This window comes from Delphinus delphis, chromosome 2 (genome assembly GCF_949987515.2).
Source record: "Delphinus delphis chromosome 2, mDelDel1.2, whole genome shotgun sequence".
Classification (NCBI taxonomy): domain Eukaryota; kingdom Metazoa; phylum Chordata; class Mammalia; order Artiodactyla; family Delphinidae; genus Delphinus; species Delphinus delphis.
Genome location: NC_082684.1, coordinates 79,231,306 through 79,253,629, shown reverse-complemented (window position 1 = coordinate 79,253,629; position 22,324 = coordinate 79,231,306). Strand labels below are relative to the sequence as shown.

The following is a 22,324-nucleotide window of genomic DNA, read 5'->3' as shown; positions in this document are numbered from 1 at the left end:
AAGCCCCATTCCTGTGTATCATCTACATATAGCATATTTCCGGTTAAATTTTCCTCAGTATCTCAAACATTATAAACCAGGGGAAAGCAATCTATGACCTATGGCCAACTTTGGCCGGCAGGCTGTTTTTGTAAATAAAGTTTTCTTGAAACTCAGCTACCCAAATTCATTTACATATTGTCTATGGCTTCTTTTGCCCTACAATGACACAGCTGAGTAACAGAGATCATACAGCCCACAAAGTCCTTTACAGAAAAAATTTGTCAACCTGTTATAAACACAAAGGAAAACTTAGGATCTTTTCCCCAAGACATGTGCCTCTCTTCAGTTCCTACTACTATAACTCTAAGTTGGGGGCTTATCATGACACATTCATTTTTTTTTTAATTTATTTATTTTATTTTTTTGGCTGCTTTGGGACTTTTTTTGGTTGCGTTGCTGCAGGTGGGCTTTCTCTAGTTGCGGAGAGCAAGGGCTACTCTTCATTGCGGTGCGCAGGCTTCTCATTGCAGAGGCTTCTCTTGTTGCAGAGCACAGGCTCTAGGCGCGTGGGCTTCAGTAGTTGTGGCATGTGGGCTCAGTAGTTGTGGCTCGCGGGCTCTAGACCGTAGGCTCAGTAGTTGTGGCGCACAGGCTTAGTTGCTCTGCAACATGTGGGATCTTCCTGGACCAGGGCTTGAACCCGTGTCAGGCGGATTGGCAGGCGGATTCTTGGCAGGCGGGATTGGCAGGCGGATTCTTAACCACTGCACCACCAGGGAAGCCCATGACACATTCATTTTATGGCACAGCCTCCATTCTAGTTATATATTGCCACATAACAGAATACTCCAAAACTTAGTGACTTAAAACAACAACCATCACTGTTTTATATTTCTTGATTCTGTGAATCAGATATTTGGGCAAGATTCTGCTGAGCAATTGTTCTGCTCCATGTGGCATTAACAAGAGTTACTCATTGGAATTTATCTGGTAGCTGGCTTGTCTGGAGGGCTCAAGGCAGCTTCATTCACATGTCTGGTGCCTTCAATGAGGACAGCTGGACAACTGGATTCAGCTAGGCGCTTTTGCCTGCCCTACAGTCTCCAGTTTTTGCTTATCTGACACCATCATTCCTTGTGACTTTCAGTGTGTACATCTTCCCAATTTTTGAGTTTGTTGAGGATGCCTGTGCTTGTTTCCTGTTCCCCAGAGTTCCCAGCACAGTGTCACTCAATAAGTGTTGTCCTACTTAATAGGCTTTAACTTATGACCTATTTGCTTCAATATAATATCTTCCAGGTCTGACTAATTCCTGTTATCAGGGCATCAGGGCTAGGATGATCTGCACTCCTACATCATCCTAAGAGAATTTAGGAGCGCTTTTCTGTTTAGTGCTACTGTTACCTTTTGCCAGCCTGGACGAACATGTTATAACAGACAGAGAGAGACAAAGTCATTTGAGGTGGGGGTGGGGGAAGGAGGATGCAGGGTATAATTCAGTGTCATCTATGCAGTAGATACCAAATAAATATTAAATGAAGACGATAAGCCCACATCAGGACAGATAGATTTGCGTGGAGAAGTCAATGAATGAAAATTTTAAACATGTCACAGTCCTTTGGACACTTTTATAAAGTATAATTAATTCTGGTATTGAAGAACAAATATAATTTATAACTCTTTAAATGAAATCATAATAAAGGGGAGAGAAAGTACTATAGAAAAGAAGTAGGTATAATTAGCTAATTTAAGATTCAATCTTTTAAGTATGTTCCACATTTCTTACGCTCTGGATCCATATTTTGTTTACTGTTTCCCCAGAACCTTAACAGTGCTGGAAACATGAAGGTTATTCAAGAAATATCTTGTTTGAAGCTATACTTGCCATGCTAGTATTCTATATGCTGTAAAACCAAATTAAATAGATGGTGTTCCTGCCATCTAGTTGCAAAACTATCTGAAGAAAGGGACTATTTTAGGCAAAATTGTTCCATTTGGGGGTTATATTTTGCAAAGTAACTACAAATAAGAAAGTTTGCTGTTATATTTACTGCTTTAGAACCAAAAAAAAAAAAAAAGCATATCTATTTTGGACCAGAATATGGCTCAGTTTGAGCTTTTAAGGTCTGGTATACCTGACTTGGTTTCTGGTGTTCTAAGATAACATCAGAAGGAGCCTTGCCTTCTCTTACAGAAAAGCCTAATGGCTAGCTAATTTTGAAAACGAATTTCTTCCCTGCTGCTCTCCTTAACCACAGAGACAGTCATTTGAATGCTTTACAAAAAAGGCCTCAAGCCTCCTCGTGTTTCACCTTTTCATTGCTCTGCCGATCATTTAGAGGGCAGACTTGTTCCAGACAGCTTTAATTAAACGGTACCAAGGATGCAGATAGATGTCAATGGAAATGATCCATAACATGAGGCTAAGCATGTATTTAACAGTGTTCCATCCAGTTCAATCACCTTCTAGCGTTTCAGTGGCTTTATATTCATGTAGCAAAGAATGAATGTGTATGTGTGTTTTTTTTAATCCATCCCATTAGTGGCCATATGCTTGCGCTTCACTGGATACAAGAACTGTCTGCAATCTGCCAGGGATTTAGGGACATCAATAATTTGTGAATAGTCATGTTGGTACTGGTCGAAGGGTTAAGTGCTCTGCACACCAGGGGCACCTCTTAGGGGATTTGAACTCTTAGTTGACTGTTAGGAACCTTATCCCCTGTGAGGTTTCCTACTACATGCTGCTTGTCAGATGCATCCAGCTGTAGCTGGGAAGCATTATTAGCTCTGGGATTTAAAGATCTGTGTTAAGTACTGATAGAATGGTGTCTTTGAGTTAGAAAGCTGGGAGAGTACATTGTGGCAAACTCAAGGAGGTTTTCATGTTCCATGTTTAGGATATATTCTTTCCTTTTGCCTATTCTTTCATACAGTCCTCGTGGCTAGATAACACAGCATCCTTTTGAGAAAGAGTTTATGTTTAACACTTGTTCCTACCACTTTCTGGTAGATTCTACTGTATCAGCCAAAGTAGAAAGATAAATGTCTCTTTAAAATAAGAGAAATTTTGCCATGAAAAGCTTTTCTTCCCATTTCCCTACCAGAGGGTGAAGAATAGGTAACATGAGTGAATTTTGAAGTTTGGTCTTCAAAAATTTTTGAAGTACTGGTCTTGCATGAAGATTTCTCAAATAGAGTTATTTTAATACTGAAAGCAACAGAGATTTTATAAAACCTTTTGCCTTATGTGCTAGCCTGTAACTTCATGTATACCTAAGCCTCGTCTGTCTTACTCACTGTTGTAGCCCCAGCACTTGGCCCAGTGCCTGGCAGATAGTAGTTAATAAATGCTTGCTGGGTGAAAGGATGGATGGAGGGAGGGAGGGAGGGAGGGAGGGCAGGAAACACTTGGGAAAATACTTTTGTACGTCTGACCTGCATGCAAGTAGTTGCTCTCTAGTATTTTCTAGAAGCTGTTTTGGATGTGGCAGTGGATGTTTAGCCATAAAACATGTTTCAGTAGTTTTAATGAATGTGGGTTTCAGAGTAAACTTACACTATTATGACCTCTTAGTAATACCAGCACTTAGTTTTCTTGTTGGGTAAATTATAGGAATAATTATGTTGTGATGACAGGTTTCCAGATTATTTTTTCTACCACATACCTAGATGTGATTTTGTTTTAATATGACTGAATACTACCAGAGTAAGGCATATTGCAGTTTCTTAAAGGAGGGTAATGATGATTAAGCACAGGGATCTTTAGTCTTTCTCTCCTTAAATATCTAACTGATCTTAAAGACAGAGATAATTTGTCTAGCTGACAGCTGATATTCTATGTGTGTTTGTTTCCAGTAATTCCAGCCTTCTTACCCTGGAGTAGTTTTATCCATCCCTTAATTGTCCCTAGCTGATGTACAGAAGGTTTTTTTAAACTTCTTAACTGCACAATGAGGCCTCAGTGGACACCTAGATTGTGTCTGCTTGGGAAGATGCCAAGCACTAATGAGTATTTTGTTTAATGTAATGGAAACTGAAAGTGCATGGGTCTTCCTTGACTGATCAATGCCCACTTCTGTTGTTTGAATGTATCTATACATTCTGAATTCCAGAAGAAAGGTCACAAGGGGACAGACCACTTAGTGTCTGCCTAAGAAGGACTTGAAGATTCAGAACTTGTGTTTATATGGAGCTCAGTATAGGTAGAAAGTACTTGAATTAATACTTTAGCCCTTCCTCCTCTGTTCAGATATGCCATCCTTTCTTTCAAACCCAAATTCCATAGTCTTAAACATTTTCATGTTAATTTTAAAATGTTCATGTTAACTTATTCCCTAATTATTATTTTTTAAAATTATGTTGTTAAATTCTAGCCCAAGCAATATATATTTCTAAGTAATTATCTATTTCATCATTATTTTATTATTATAACATAATTGGTATATATTTACTTTATTGTTTGCTTTTTTCAAGTTTAAGTCACAATGTGTTCAATACAAATTTTAAAATAAATAATTAAAACACTATTTCTTAGTTATATAAAAAGTCAGATATGCTGGAAAACCAACCTTAAGCAACTCAGTAAGCAACATGATCAAGTATGTTTGAGTAAAAACTAATGATTTCCATGTGCTACTAATGCTCTACACACAACTAAGTGGAAAGTGTAGAGGGCGTTTCTGAGATTTCATTGAACTATATCTTGTTGAACAGATACACAGCTCCCTCTGGTTGTATTTATAATTTATAGCCTGCTTGAATGTGCCAGATAATTTTCAAAAGTAAAGATTTCAAGCTACTTAAAAACTCAAAAGAGATTTACCTCTCATCTAAAGCTTCCTGGGTTTAAAGATTTCATAAAAAGTCTGTGGTAAGAAAAGATGGGTTTTGAATCTGGAGAATGGAAATATTAATACTTCCTCAACTTTGAGTATAATGACTCACTTTCTCTTTGTTTATTTCCAAACTATCATCCTGCTTCAATCATACTATCACATGCCTTTGGAGACTCTGAAACTATGCCTCCCCAAGCCCCCCTTGAAATAGAGTTTATAATAGAAACCTTGCCTGACCCATAATAATTGTTACTTTATGGAAATACTGCAATACCTAAACTAAGTTGCTTATTACACCACACATGAAGTCCTTTGACCCTTAAGGTTCAATATTGATCAGCCCTACTTCTGTCAATACTCACCTCTAGTGTCAACAATTTTCAACGTGGAATAAATTCAGGAATGGATAGTCTTCTTAACCCACAGAAATTCAAAATATTTCATTCCTATGCATTACAATTTTTATCCAGTTAAATAATTTTCTTATTTCTTCCATACTCTGCATGATTGGAGATTGGGCATCATTGTGAGTATATCATTAAATGTGATTACAATAAGAAGTTAGCTATAAATGATTCTTACATTGGGTACAGGATTCATGTAAAAAATTTCACTGATAAAATGTTTCTCTAAAGAAGACTTAAAGCAAATGTATTGCAAATTCAACAAAAGTGGCTGAGCTATTTTTCAATCCTGAGATCATGATGGGGGAAATGCTTTTAAAAAGAATATTCAAGTGCTTGCTTTGCACTTGGATAATGCAATAGCAGATTCATTTTTTTTTAAGCTGCCGTATTTTTCAGATTGTCAAATGCACATCAAAGAGCTATTCTCTTGGCAAATTTTATGAATTTCAGTTCCATTTTCTTGACAATTTAAAATTCAATTATTCCGATTATAACTAAAGGTCATTAGTCTAATGTGGCAACTTCGTGACAGTTTTAGTTACAAGAGAATTTCTCAGTTTAGAGAGGAAATTCTGCCATATGAGAAATTTTTATTTACCAAGAAGTTGGATGATATTAGAAAATATTTTTGTTTTCTTCTTTTGCTTTTATTATTTATTAATAAAAATGTATACTTAGGGGATTGGAACCAAGATGGCGGAGTAGAAGGACGTGCTCTCACTCGCTCTTGTGAGAACACCAGAATCACAACTAGCTGCTGGACAATCATCGACAGGAAGACACTAGAACTCACCAAAAAAGATACCCCACATCCAAAGACAAAGGAGAAGCCAAAATGAGACAGTAGGAGGGGCGCAATCACAGCAAAATCAAATCCCATAATTGCTGCGTGAGTGACTCACAGACTGGAGAACACTTATACCACAGAAGTCCACCCACTGGAGTGAAGGTTCTGAGCCCCACATCAGGCTTCCCAACCTAGGGGTCTGGCAACAGAAGGAAGAATTCCTAGACAATCAGACTTTGAAGGCAAGTGGGATCTGATTGCAGGACTTCGACAGGACTGGGGAAACAGAGACTCCACTCTTGGAGGGCACACACAAAATAGTGTGCACATCAGGACCCAGGGGAGACTGAAACAGACCTACCTGCTAGTGTTGGGAGGGTCTCCTGCAGAGGCGGGGGGTGGCTGTGGCTCACTGTGGGGACAAGGACACTGGCAGCAGAAGTTCTGGGAAGTAATCCTTGGCGTGAGCCCTCCCAGAGTCTGCCATTAGCCCCACCAAAGAGCCCAGGTAGGCTCCAGTGTTGGGTTGCCTCAGGCCAAACAACCAACAGGGAGGGAACCCAGCCCCACCCATCAACAGTCAAGCGGATTAAAGTTTTACTGAGCTCTGCCCACCAGAGCAACACCCAGCTCTACCCACCACCAGTCCCTCCCATCAGGAAACTTGCACAAGCCTCTTAGATAGCCTCATCCACCAGAAGGCAGACAGCAGAAGCAAGAAGAGCTACAGTCCTGCAGCCTGTGGAACGAAAACCACATTCACAGAAAGACAGACAAGATGAAAAGGCAGATGGCTATGTACCAGATGAAGGAACAAGATACAACCCCAGAAAAACAACTAAATGAAGTGGAGATAGGCAACCTTACAGAAAAAGAATTCAGAATAATGATAGTGAAGATGATCCAGGACCTCAGAAACAGAATGGAGGCAAAGATCGAGAAGATGCAAGAAATGTTGAACAAAGACCTAGAAAAATTAAAGAACAAACAAACAGAGATGTACAATACAATAACTGAAATGAAAACTACACTAAAAGGAATCAATAGCAAAATAACTGAGGCAGAAGAACAGAAAAGTGACCTGGAAGACAGAAAGGTGGAATTCACTGCTGCAGAATAGAATAAAGAATAAAGAATGAAAAGAAATGAAGACAGCCTAAGAGACCTCTGGGACAACATTAAATGCAACAACATTCGAATTATAGGGGTCCAAGAAGGAGAAGAGAGAGAGAACGGACCAGAGAAAATATTTGAAGAGATTATAGTCGAAAATGTCCCTAACATGGGAAAGGAAATAGCCACCCAAGTCCAGGAAGAGCAGCGAGTCCCATATAGGATAAACCCAAGGAGAAACACGCCAAGACACATAGTAATCAAATTGGCAAAAATTAAAAACAAAGAAAAATTATTGAAAGCAGCAAGGGAAAAACAACAAATAACATACAAGGGAACTCTCATAAAGTTAACAGCTGATTTCTCAGCAGAAACTCTACAAGCCAGAGGGAGTGGCATGATATACTTAAAGTGATGAAAGGGAAGAACCTACAACCAAGATTACTCTACCTGGCAAGGATCTCTTTCAGATTCCATGGAGAAATCAAAAGCTTTACAGACAAGCAAAAGCTAAGAGAATTCAGCACTACCAAACCAGTTCTACAACAAATGCTAAAGCAACTTCTCTAAGTGGGAAACACAAGAGAAGAAAAGGACCTACAAAAACAAACCCAAAACAATTAAGAAAATGGTCATAGGAACATACCTATCGATAATTACCTTAAATGTCAATGGACTAAATGCTCCAACCAAAAGACAAAGGCTTGCTGAATGGATACAAAACAAGACCCATATATATGCTGTCTACAAGAGACCCACTTCAGACCTAGGGACACATACAGACTGAAAGTGAGGGGATGGAAAAACATATTCCATGCAAATGGAAGTCAAAAGAAAGCTGGAGTAGCAATACTCATATCAGATAAAATAGACTTTAAAATAAAGAATGTTACAAGAGACAAGGAAGGACACTACATAATGATCAAGGGATAAATCCAAGAAGAAGATATAACAATTATAAATATATATGCACCCAACATAGGAGCACCTCAATACATAAGGCAACTGCTAACAGCTATAAAAGAGCAAATCCACAGTAACACAATAATAGTGGGGGACTTTAACACCTCACTTACACCAATGGACAGATCATCCAAAATGAAGATAAATAAGGAAACAGAAGCTTTAAATGACACAATAGACCAGATAGATTTAATTGATATTTATAGCACATTCCACCCAAACAGAGCAGATTACACTTTCTTCTCAAGTGCGCATGGAACATTTTCCAGAATAGATCACATCATGGGTCACAAATCAAGCCTCAGTAAATTTAAGAAAGTTGAAATCAGGGCTTCCCTGGTGGCGCAGTGGTTGAGAGTCCGCCTGCTGATTCAGGGGACGTGGGTTCGTGCCCTGGTCCGGGAAGATCCCACATGCTGTGGAGCGGCTAGGCCCGTGAGCCATGGCCGCTGAGCCTGCGCATCCGGAGCCTGTGCTCCACAACGGGAGAGGCCACAGCAGTGAGAGGCCCGTGTACCGCAAAAAAAAAAAAATTGAAATCATATCAAGCATCTTTTCTGACCACAATGCTATGAGATTAGAAATGAATTACAGGGGAAAAATGTAAAAAACACAAACACGTGGAGGCTAAACACTACGTTACTAAACAACCAAGAGATCACTGAAGAAGTCAAAGAGGAAATCAAAAAATACCTAGAAACAAATGACAATGAAGACACGACAATCCAAAACCTATGGGATGCAGCAAAAGCAGTTCTAAGAGGAAAGTTTATAGCTATACAAGTCTACCTCAAGAAACAAGAAAAATCTCAAATAAACAATGTAACCTTACACCTAAAGGAACTAGAGAAAGAAGAACAAACAAAACCCAAAGTTAGCAGAAGGAAAGAAATCATAAAGATCAGAGAAGAAATAAATGAAATAGAAACAAAGAAAACAACAGCAAAGATCAATAAAACTAAAAGCTGGTTCTTTGAGAAGATAAACAAAATTGATAAATCATCAGCCAGACTCATCAAGAAAAAGAGGGAGAGAACTCAAGTCAATAAAATTAGAAATGAAAAAGGAGAAGTTACAACAGACACGGCAGAAATACATATCATCCTAAGAGACTACTACAGGCAACTCGATGCCAATAAAATGGACAACCTGGAAGAAATTCTTAGAAAAGCACAACCTTCCAAGATGGAACCAGGAAGAAATAGAAAATATGAACAGACCAATCACAAGTAATGAAATTGACACTGTGATTAAAAATCTTCCAACAAACAAAAGTCCAGGACCAGATGGCTTCACAGGTGAATTCTATCAAACATTTAAAGAAGAGCTAACACCCACACTTCTCAAACTCTTCCAAAAAATTGCAGAGGAGGGAACACTCCCAAACTCATTCTATGAGGCGACCATCACCCTGATACCAAAACCAGGCAAAGATACTACAAAAAAAGAAAATTACAGACCAATACCACTGATGAATATAGATGCAAAAATCCTCAACAAAATACTAGCAAACAGAATCCAACAACACATTAAAAGGATCATACACCATGATCAAGTGGGATTTATCCCAGGGATGCAAGGATTCCTCAATATATGCAAATCAATCAATGTGATACACCTTATTAACAAATTAAAGAATAAAAACCATATGATCATCTCAATAGATGCAGAAAAAGCTTTTGACAGAATTCAACACCCTTTTATGATAAAAACTCTCCAGAAAGTGGGCATAGAGGGAACCTACCTCAACATAATAAAGGCCATATACCACAAACCCACAGCAAACATCATTCTCAATGGTGAAAAACTGAAAGCATTTCCTCTAAGATCAGCAACAAGGCAAGGATGTCCACTCTCACCGCTACCATTAAATATAGTTTTGGAAGTCCTAGCCACGGCAATCAGAGAAGAAAAAGAAATAAAAGGAATACAAATTGGAAAAGAAGAAGTAAAACTGTCACTATCTGCAGATGACATGATACTATACATAGAGAATCCTAAAGATGCCACTAGAAAACTGCTAGAGCTAATCAATGAATTCGGTAAAGTTGCAGGATACAAAATTAAGGCACAGAAATCTCTTGCATTCTTACACACTAATGATGAAAAATCTGAAAGAGAAATTAAGGAAACACTCCCATTTACCATTGCAACAAAAAGAATAAAATACCTAGGGATAAACCTACCTAGGGAGACAAAAGACTTGTATGCAGAAAACTATAAGACACTGATGAAAGAAATTAAAGATGATACCAACAGATGGAGAGATATGCCATGTTCTTGGATTGGAAGAATCAATATTGTGAAAATGACTATATTACCCAAAGCAATCTACAGATTCAATGCAATCCCTATCCAATTACCAATAGCATTTTTTAAGGAACTAGAACAAAAACTCTTAAAATTCGTATGGAGACACAAAAGACCCTGAATAGCCAAAGCAGTCTTGAGGGATAAAAATGGAGCTGGACGAATCAGACTCCCTGACTTCAGACTATACTACAAAGCTACAGTAATCACGACAATATGGTACTGGCACAAAAACAGAAACATAGATCAATGGAACAAGATAGAAAGCCCAGAGATAAACCCACACACCTATGGTCAACTAATCTATGACAAAGGACGCAAGGATATACAATGGAGAAAAGACAGTGTCTTCAGTAAGTGGTGCTGGGAAAACTGGACAGGTACCTGTGAAAGAATGAAATTAGAACACTCCCTAACACCATACACAAACATAAACTCAAAATGGATTAGAGACCTAAATTAGAGACCAGACACTACAAAACTCTTAGAGGAAGACATAGGAAGAATACTCTTTGATATAAATCACAGCAAGATCTTTTTTGATCCACCTCCTAGAGTAATGGGAATAAAAACAAAAATAAGCAAATGGGACCTAATGAAACTTAAAAGCTTTTGCACAGCAAAGGAAACCATAAACAAGGTGAAAAGACAACCCTCAGAATGGGAGAAAATATTTGCAAATGAATCAATGGACAAAGGATTAATCTCCAAAATATATAAACAGCTCATGCACCTCAATATTAAAAGAACAAACAACCCAATCCCAAAATGGGCAGAAGACCTAAATCGACATTTCTCCAAAGAAGACATACAGATGGCCAAGAAGCATATGAAAAGCTGCTCAGCATCACTAATTATTAGAGAAATGCAAATCAAAACTACAATGAGGTATCACCTCACACCAGTTAGAATGGGCTTCATCAGAAAATCTACAAACAACAAATGCTGGAGAAGGTGTGGAGAAAAGGGAACCCTCCTGCACTGTTGGTGGGAATGTAAATTGATACAGCCACTATGGAGAACAGTATGATGGAGGTTCCTTAAAAAACCAAAAGTAGAATTACCATATGATCCAGCAATCCCACTACTGGGCATATACCCAGAGAAAACCACAATTCAAAAAGACACATGCACCCCAATGTTCATTGCAGCACTATTTACAATAGCCAGGTCATGGAAGCAACCTAAATGCCCATCAACAGATGAATGGATAAAGAAGATGTGGTACATATATACAATGACTATTACTCAGCCATAAAAAGGAATGAAATTGGGTCATTCGTTGAGATGTGGATGGATCTAGAGACTGTCATATAGAGTGAAGTAAGTCAGAAAGAGAAAAACAAATATATATTAATGCATATATGTGGAACCTAGAAAAATGGTACAGAAGAACCGGTTTGCAGGGCAGAAATTGAGACACAGATGTAGAGAACAAACGTACGGACACCAAGGGGGGGAAAAGGTGGGGGTGGGGGTGTGATGAATTGGGCGATTGGGATTGACATGTATACACTGATGTGTATAAAATTGATGACAAATAAGAACCTGTTGTATAAAAAAAATGTATACTTAATATTTCTTCCAATCCCATATTTATAATGTATAATATTTCATGCTTCACTCCCATGATTAACATCATCAAATTAACAGAAAATGCTTTCTAATATTGCTGGTTTTATCATCGTTATATTTTGTCTTAAATGTTTCTTTTGGGTTATATTCCTTTTCTAATTTTAAATAACCTTAACCTGAACATAATTTTCAGATCTAGGAAAAGACATTTTCATTTCAATCATGTCACAGGTAGAATTTCTGTTAAGATGAAAAGGCAGAAAAGTTGGAGACCCGGTAAATATTTTAACATTGGTTCCACTTGGTATGATAATGGAGAACTCCTCAGGCAAGACACACCAAAGAACCAGACACAGTGGGTGCTGGGTGTCAGGCCAGTACAAGATACAAGAGTCTTTATCCCTGTCGTAACCCCAAAGAAATTGACTTTGCAGTGGTAGATAAATGTATTCAACAACTATTGGCTGTGCACCTGGTCTGTGCAAGGTCAACAGTGAAAACGCATCATTTTTCTGTTTTTGCATTTTAGAGTTCCAGACACTGTTGGAGGCAGAGATGGACAAGATGGCATCTACTCTGGTTCTGGTACCTGTGACCCATTTACACAGAGGAGAACTTATCCATGTGGCATGCTGGCTTAGCACTTAGACCACCAAACAAGAACTCCACCACTCTGCTTAAGGAGCAACCTCTTCACACTAACTGTTCTCAGCACCATTCTGAAATGTCTTTGTCTCACTGAGGCACAGCTGTCCTAAGGATTTTAATACTGCAATCCACAGGGCTTTTGTTAAGCAATAAGACCCCAAATGACCTTTTCTACCTAGGTATCAAGATTTCAAAACTATTCCCTATCAGCACAAACTCTCCGAACTTTTAGCTTCCTGCTAGAGCTGTGTAAAGTCAGCTTCTTCTGAACCACTGGTTGAAACTTGTAAAGGGACTGATTTTTCTGGTATTATCGTTTACCAATTGCGTCATCATTATCACTTCTTGTCCACTGACCAGAGAGTTTGTACTTGTAGGTGACAGTTGTATTTGCATTCTGTATGGCTTCCCTATCAACGCACTTTTGAGGCCCAGTATTTAGCAGAGAATGTTCTTTTCTATATAGCAGATTATTACTTGCATCCACTACTGTGCTAAGCATGCATTTTACCTGCATTATTTCATTTAATCCTCACAGTGATCCTCTACGGTGCAAAGAGATAAAAATGAGTAGGACACGGTCACCACAAACTGAAGAACCAGGACTTGAACCAGGGTGGTCTGACATCAGAGCTCTCATTCTTAACCACTTTGTTTATACTGCTTCTGTAAGAATGGCCGTTCTATAATTAAAATTATATAATGGATTTTAAAAATCTGTTAGAAGAGTAAATTCTAAGAACATGAAAACTAACTCTTGGTCAAAATGAAAGTTTTTTATTAGTGTGCTGAAAATAGAGCTAGAGAGGCATGTACATTTACTTCTAATTTACAAGTTAGTACACAGGAGCAGAAAATGTAGTGATAAAAGACTATTTGTCTTTTTAGACATCTAGCACATTCTTCTACCACCTAATTGTGTGGGTACATATTCTGCAGTGTCCTTCAGTATCCCTACCACAGTCAAAAGGTTCTGTATATCTATTTGCATATATGTGATAAGGTTTATTTTGAATAAAGAGTGAGTGTGATTTCATTTTTCCCTGTGATATATAACCATGTATCAATAAAGATTCCTCCTGAAACTTCTCCAAGGAATGGCATGAATTTCCAATTAATCTCATAACTTGTCTTTAACTGTTTGGCCGTATTCCATAATTGATAGATGTTATTTTAATTCAGATACAAAGAGAAAGAGAGAGAGGATATGCCCAGGCCAGAGAATGGGGTATACATCAAGTTTTAGACACATTTTGCTCACCTAGTCATAGTCAATCAATGTTTTTTGAGACCCCAAAATACTTTGGCTGATCCCTGTGACTGTTATTGTCAGTTATTAGCAAATTGCAAAAATGACATGCCCTAAAAAAATCCATCAAATTGGTGACCAAACTTGCACAGGGTCTCGGACATCAAGGCTATCACTTTTCAGCCACAAGTGTGGCTGTCACCACACTTTTCAAGGGTGGGGGTCAATGGAAAACCACTTAAGCCTCTATAAAAGATGGCTTTTAAGGAGCTGTTTCGCTGATGGAACCTGGTGGACTGGGATAGAGAAGGCACTTGAAGTCTGAGTAAAGATGTGCAATGAAAGTGAAAAAAACATAAGGGCAGAAACTAAAGAAATATTGAGATAATAAAAACAATATATTTGCCTTCATTATTGCCTACATGATAGCATCCAAGTCCCTTCACACAGCATTCAAGGCCCTCTACAAGTTGATGCTAACCTAGTTTTCAGGTCTGAGTTCCCAGAACTCTCCCATGTGTTTTCTGTCCTGCTATCACACTGTGTGCTTTTTCCCAGTGACATGGCATACCTTCATGTATGAGTGCCCCTGACGCCTTTCCTCCTCTGTCCCCATGTCATCTGCTTCACAAAATACCACTCTCTTTTTATGAAAATTCTGAAAACTCTCCTCTCCCCAACCTCCACTCAGCACACCCAACAAGCAGAAGTAATTGCCTTCTCCCTGAGTGTCTCTAGTTCTTTTCATAACTTCTTTATCATGTTGACATGTGCTAGGAGTCAAAACACATCTCTTAGTCACCAATACACTTTTATTGATATGTGTTGCTTTTGTGTGTCCAGGCTGGTTTCCACTCCCTGGCTCCTCCATGATACCCCTTCTCCCTCCCTTTTATTTTTAGAATGTTCTTCATAATAATGATGATGATAATTGGCATGTGTAAAACACTCTATCAATTACAAGCACTTTCAAATCTGTATTAGTCTTCTAGGGCTGCCATAACAAAATACCACAGACTGGGTGCCTTAAGCAGCAGAAATTTGTTTTCTTACAGTTATGGAGGCTAGAAGTCCAAGATCAAGGTGTCAGTAGGTTGATTTCTTCTGAGGCCTCTGTCCATGGCTTGCAGATAGCCACCTTCTCACCTCCTCACATAATCACCCCTCAGTCTGTGTTGCTTGCATCATAATCACCTCTTATTATAAATTCACCAGTCATACTGGATTAGGGCTCACCCATATAACTTTCTTTTACCTTAAGTACCTCTTTAAAGGTCCTGTCTCCAAATCCAGTCACATTATAAGGTACTGGAGGTTAGGGCTTCAACATATGAATTTTGGGGGAACACAATTCAGCCCATAACAATATCCACTACCTGATTTATGCTTACAAAAAATAGCTGTAGCCTCTCTGTACCTCTGCACTATTTTCACAGTGAGCGTCTTCAAAATACAGCACTTCTATGCCTAACTCTACTCCTTCCAGCTTCCACAGTCTAGATCTCAAGTCTATTTATTTTGGAAAGGGGCTTTGTTCCTCAATAAGTGAATAAAGACAACAGTTCCAAATTCTAGGGTTTCGTACAGAGTTTAAATTGTCAAAAGCCAAGCTTTCATGCCAGTATAAGAAGAAAAAGAAAAGCTGCCCATTTTTTAGCACTGAGAAAATAGGAAACAAATATATTTGAGGGAGGGTTTTGCAGTCATTAAAAGCTTGAGAAAGGGATCTAGAAGTACATATATTAGCCATTTCAACTGGACAAATGCTGGCCTAGTTAAGAAGGATGACTGGTACTTACTACTGAGTACATTAGCCTACACTCTGACCCTGGGACCTATGAAACACCCACTGACATGAATGGCTCCTTTCATGTGAAGAAATGTGCTAACTTTTCAAAAGGGTCTTGATTCCAGGCCAAAGTGAGGAGCATCGTGTGTACTACAGTATATTGACTAAAGCCTCCTTAGAATTGTTGCCACATTAGTCAGGGGTAAGCAGGGCACTCTTAAGCAGTATGAAGACACTAGGTTTTGCAGGTCTCACCCAGTTCTGTCTCCTCTGTCATAAATCACTCTCATACTGTGTCCAGAAAAAGCAATCACCTGCAATCCAATGCATTTCAGCACTGCATTTGAGCTCCAGGCGGAAGACACAGTGGATGAAACATTAACCGTGACCTAGATTTGGAGCTGGCCCAATGTTGGGCCTGCCTTACTTCAGAAGGGGAGTCACTATCCCCTGTCCTCTTTTCACTCAAGTGTTGAAAAGTGGGGAAACAATGCAAAGGTTCAAGACATGATCATATGATAACTCCTCTCTAATCAAGAATCATTTCCCTTCCTTTTATGAGGTAGGAAAAACTGAAATCATCCCTGTGAGGGGCTGCTGATTCTACCCTTACCAAACCACTATATTCTTCTCTCCCCCTTTATTCTCCCTTTCACTTCCTCAGGATTTTAACAGAAACAGTTTATATCAGTACGGTGATGCAACTTATGTGTGTAAATAAATGCAAATAGCTATTAAATGTTCAGGAAGTAGCATAACCATTTTTTTTTAACACAGTTTATACTGGTGAGTATTTTTTCATAATTTTCCAGATCTGCTGCCAAAGAGCATTTCCCAGAGATCTTTGTAGCAATGCATACATCCAGACTATGGTTGCAAGAAATCCAGGATGCTGTATAGACGGGATCACCTTCAGGGTTTGAAATTTAAGAAATTTTTGCCATTAGGTGATAGACCTTCACATCAATATTTAGCTAGCAAGGTTTTGATCTTGGGGTACACAAATATATATTTGACTTTTGGTTCTGGAATCTTCTAAAAATATATATTTGGGCCAATTTTATTGTTTCCTTGATTTTATTAACCATGCCCTCTTTTCAGAATAATTTAGGTTTTAGTGATTGTATCAGAATTAGTCTATGCTCCTTCAGATGGCCAACAGGCACATGAAAAGATACTCCATATCACTAATTATTAAAGAAATGCAAACCCAAACTATAATAAGGTATCACCTCACACGAGCCAGAAGAGCTATCATCAAAAAGTCTACAAATAATAAATGCTGGAGAGGGTATGGAAAAAAGGGAACCCTCCTACACTATTGGTGGGAATGTAAATTGGTGCAGCCACTATGGAGAACGGTATGGAGCTTCCTTAAAAACTAAAAACTGAGTTACCATATGATCAGCAATCCCACTCCTGGGCATATATCCAGATAAAACTCTAATTAGAAAAGATACATGTACCCTAATGTTCATAGCAGCACTATTTACAGTAGCCAAGACATGGAAGCTAAATGTCCATCAACAGATGAATGGATAAAGAAGATGTGGCAGATGTATATAATGGAATATCACTCCACCATAAAAAATAATGAAATAATGCCATTTGCAGGAACATGGATGGACCCAGAGATTATCACACTAAGTAAGTCAGAAAAGGCAAATATATGACATCATTTATATGTGGAATCTAAAAAATGATACAAATGAACTTATTTACAAAACAGAGATAGACTCATACACATAGAATACAAACTTACAGTTACCAAAGAGGAAAGGCAAGGAGGGAGGGAGGGATAAATTAGGAGTCTGGGATTAACAGATACTACTATATATAAAATAGATAAACAACAAGGACCTACTGTATAGCACAGGGAACTAAAATCAATATCTTGCAATAACCTACAATGGAAAAGAATCTGAAAAAGAATATATATATATATATACGTATGTATGTATAACTGAATCACTTTGCCGTATACCTGAAACTAACATAACATTGTAAATCAACTATATTTCAATCAAAAAAAATTAGTCTATGCTGATGACTACTACAGCATCCAAAATACAAAGTTGTGTTAGAAGACTCTATCAGTGCACAAAGTTATAGGCAGTTATGGGAAAGTAAGTATTTTTTTAATGAGTCTTTATTTCCTTCTTGCTGATGTATATCAGGCTGTGAAAATATCTATTAGTATTTTTTTCCAGATCTCTGCTGTGTATGTGCATGTCTGCCTAGTATGTCTCATCCTTTCTTTTATCACTCCTTAGAGTTCTGCCTGCTCTTTCTCTAATTGCTGGGCAGTAAGAGAGATGGACGGATCAGGCTAAGCAAGTAGAGCCTGCAGAGAGCAGAAACAGATTTACTAACTTTGATGATGGCTTCTAGAGAGTCCTCACCATACACATGGCTGGGTTGCCATAAAGCCAGCTGAGCCAATCACCCTAAATAGATTAAAAGATGACATAGACAGATTTTAAGCAGAAATTATTTCATTCTTTCCTCTCTCCAGTTACATGGTTAGCTGTTTCATGTACTGATTTGTTATACCACAGAGGGCTTCCTCACAGTCCCTGCCAGCCTTCTGAAATCTTGATGGTACTGGAAACTGACTGTCTGGGAATGTGCAAGAAAGAAGGTCTGAGCTCCTCTCCTCCAAAGACACTCTTTTCAATCCTTTATCTCCTACTCATGTGCAATAGTCTAGTCTATCAAAATACAGTGATTGAATAAAACTTTTATTTCAGATAACGAATGCACTGATTAATAAAGGGTTTGTACTACATGGTATTATAGTTCCCTAAATGAACACTGAAATGCTAAAATGGAAAAACTTACCATGGGTCCAAGTTAAATCATAGCCACTTCTTTTAAAATGCATACCCTAATAAGACACCAACCCATTTGATACTTTTTTAAAAATGTGTTATATAAGTGCTTAACATTTTCCAGCTGTTTTAAAGCCAACTGTTTTTCCTGTCATAAGTACATCTGGCATCAGGCAAACAGATTATAGCCATGGACAACTGACTAATTTATGATGTTTTTATATTTTCATATTTTTGGCAGACTAATCCTGGTTGATATATTAGCCTAGCTTTCAGAGGTGAATCTTAAAATCTTGTACTCTTTACAACCCTTTTACCTTTTTCTCTCCCAAACCCTAGAATATTTTTGGCATGTCCTAAAATTTAATTAAAAAACAGAGACAGGGAGAATGAATTGAACCCTTATGCTCTGTCCTCTAGTGTCCCTTCTGTAGCTGACTTCCTAGAAGGAGTTACAAATCTGTGTACCAGTGTTGATTTTGAAAGATCTTTGTACTTTTGACCATTCTCCTTCCTAAATTCATTAGGTCACTGCACTTGTCTTTGCATCCTACTGTGAGAATTGCGTTTTGTCCAAATGTAAGGGGAGTTTGGTAAGTCAAACCAAGCAGGAGAAGAACCAGTTGCCTGCCTTTGCAAAAAAAAAAAAAAAAATGAAGTTTTAAGCCATAGGGAATGGAGGCAAGACTATTTTCTGTGGTGGTTCTGTTTCTGCATCTTGAGTTAGAGAGGCCAAGTCCACTCACCTTCTCAGAACATCTTTTTAATCTGACATCCCCTAGTGGGCCATCCCTTAGCTATTTATGTGGAATCATAACTGCTGGGTTGAATATGCCATATTCTTCCTTTAAATATCCACTCAAGGCCTCAGAGTAATGGATGTGTTTTTAATAAATCTAATATATAAATCATTCATCAGATACACTTCAAAACAGAGCAGCTATCAGAACACCCTGAAAGATTCATTAGAACATTTTTTTTTTTTGCAGACATGTCACCAAGTTAAATAAATGTGGGTCAACTCAAAACTGAGATGAGAAATGGCAGAGTGCTTTATGGGTGAGTCAAGAATATAGGAATTCTAGTCTTGTCTCTATTGCTAACTTGTTTAATGATTGTAGTAATGTTTATGGCTTACGCCTAACTACTCTTCCTTCTGGCCAAAAAACAGACAATGTCTACATAGGATTTTGAGCTCCTTAGAGAAGGGCCCTAAGTATGTTTAGTTGGCAGTAATAAAGACTTGCTTTTATAAGCATGGAGTCAGCTTGCCCGGATTCAAGTCCCAGCCCCATCACAGCCTGGTACTCAACCTTGGGTTAATCCCCCACTGAAGTGCACTGGGTGGTCTTTTGCTATTATACATAATACCACGATGAATATCTTTTAACATCTAGATACGTTTATGCATTTATATGATTATATCTATAGGGAGAATGACTAAAGGTGAACTTCTTCACTCTAAGGTTAGGGAAATTTTAAATGTTCTTTTATATTGCTAAATAGCCCTCCAAAGAGGCTATACCAAATTGGTGCTCCTGACACTATACGTCGATTCCCATTTCTCTACACCTTGGTCCACACTGTTCACTGGCAATTTTTTTTTTTTTTTTTTTTTTTTGCGGTACACGGGCCTTTCACTGTTGCGGCCTCTCCCGTTGCGGAGCACAGGCTCCGGACGCGCAGGCTCAGCGGCCATGGCTCACGGGCCCAGCCGCTCCGCGGCATGTGGGATCCTCCCGGACCGGGTCACGAACCCGTGTCCTCTGTATCGGCAGGCAGACTCTCAACCACTGCGCCACCAGGGAAGCCCTGTTCACTGGCAATTTTAATTTTTTAATCTTTATCAGTCTCAGAAGTGAAAGACGGAATTTGACTTTAATTTGCACTTATTTAATTTTGATCTAAGATACTCATCTTTTCATATTTTACTAGCCATTCATTATTTTATGCATACCCCAATCCCCCTTTTCTATTGGCTACCTGGTGGGTTTCTTTTTTTTTAATTGATTTATAAAGTACTTGGTAGAGTAAGATGAAGATCTTTGTAAAGAATAATTTGGAGAGCAATTCTGATTAATTTCAGTCATGAGGGATATTATAAATTTGAGAATTTTATGGCAATTGGCATGACTAACTAAAAAAGGACAAAACCTCCCAAGCATGAACAGTGAAAGGATATCACCTGAGTTATTACAATAGTCACTGAAATAATCCAGATTATATGTAAAGCACAACACAAAGAAGTCCAAGGTGTGATCTCTGCCGTTAAAGCATTCATAGTAGAGAACAGAAGACGCACTCACGTGAAATGATAAAAATCTGAGACAGTAAAAGGAGCGAGTGATACAGACCATAAATACCCTGGGAATTGAGGAAGGAAAGCGCATCTTCATCGGACTGGTTAAAGGACATTGCTTAAAAGAAAACACATGCTTGAGTAGACAGAGAGAAAGATTCAGAAGTATAGAAGTGAAAAGCAAGGAAAGCGAAGAGTAAAGAGACAAAGGTGAATGGAATAGAGGCTTGGTTGGGGGAATAGGGGAAAGTTTATATATGGACAGGTGTGTTGGCGTCAAATTACTGAAGGTCTTGCCTGTCTGCTTTAGCTTGGATTCTATGCTGTCAGAGCAAATGAATGTTTGGGGGAAGAGCACTGATGTAACAAAAATAATTTTAGGATGATAATATTGACCAGAGAATAATGAATGATTGAAGAAATGAGTGAATGGAAAATATTGAGTTGGGAAAGCAGATGACTATTGTATTAATACTTTCTGTGGGAGAGAATCAACTAATTAAAAAAAAAGTGGTTTATATTTTCTTCAATTTATAAAACTTAAAGCTGTTATGGAACTAATGCTACATAATGTTATCTAAGGAAATAAGACTGATCAAAACCCAGAATTCTTTGTGTATATGTTGAACATTCCAATGCAGTGCCTTTTTCTAAATCTGTGATTCAGCTTTCATACTGCTTCACTCACTCATTCTAATGACAGTAAGCCTTTCTTTGTTGGGTCTGGAATTCATACGGGTTTTTTCACAGACCTAGAAATTCCAAACATGCTTCTGTCATTACACCTCATCTGTCATCCTAAGGAATGGCTTTATTTATTCTTGTGATTTGGAGAAATAAGGTGATTGTAGAAGGGGTTTAGAATAATGGGAGGAAGGTGTTGGCTACATAGAACCAGCAATTCCTTTCTTACTTTATTTCCCTTACATGTTGGTAAGGGTTAGGTGATTGCTCTGAGAGCCCCCTGTACTGCAAATGCAGCATCTGTTCAACAAGTATTTACTGAGCACCTAAAATGTGTCAGGTACTGTGCAAAGCACTGGGAACATATAGCACTGACTGGAGGAGAGTTTAAAAAATAGAGCCAGTCTTTGCTCCTACGAAGCTTACAGTCTGGTGGGACAAATATAAACAAGTCCACATTCTATTGCTTCTGCTCCTTACAGGTGACAGGGGGCTGGGCTCCTCTCTCAAAATTCTCCTACATGTAACAACCCTATCCTGTTGTTAGGGTTCTGAACAACCCATCTCTAGTTTACTTCATGTATTCCTATGTGTGCTGGGGTATTTAATTCACTTCTGATGGGCATTAAGAGGATAAAAGGAATTCAAATAACAAATATGTGGCAAACGCTATGAAGTAGCAGATGTGCTAGTGCTATGGAGATCACCAAGGAGTGGAACATGGACCCAAACCGTAGAATTGGAGAGAGACAGTCAACGCATTTGCAAAAGTAAACTTTCTAGTGTGGATAATAAGTACTAAATTGATGGCACAGATGGTGGGTGCTATGGGAACTCAGAAAAGGAGGC

At 38.4% G+C, this 22,324-nt stretch overlaps 1 protein-coding gene and 1 long non-coding RNA gene across 3 annotated transcripts in view; one reads left to right on the top strand and one right to left on the bottom strand.

Moving 5' to 3' along the window:
• The window catches only part of LOC132420486 (uncharacterized), a 262,698-nt gene extending 250,081 nt beyond the window's left edge, over positions 1–12,617 (top strand). For both annotated transcript variants that reach the window (XM_060004957.1, XM_060004958.1), the window contains one exon: positions 12,505–12,617. In XM_060004957.1, the coding sequence (XP_059860940.1) occupies positions 12,505–12,616 (112 nt within the window). In that variant the 3' untranslated portion in view covers position 12,617. The remainder of the gene's footprint in view (positions 1–12,504) is intronic.
• Positions 1–22,324, bottom strand: part of LOC132420488 (uncharacterized) — a 142,243-nt gene that overhangs the window by 40,755 nt on the left and 79,164 nt on the right. The window lies entirely within an intron of this gene.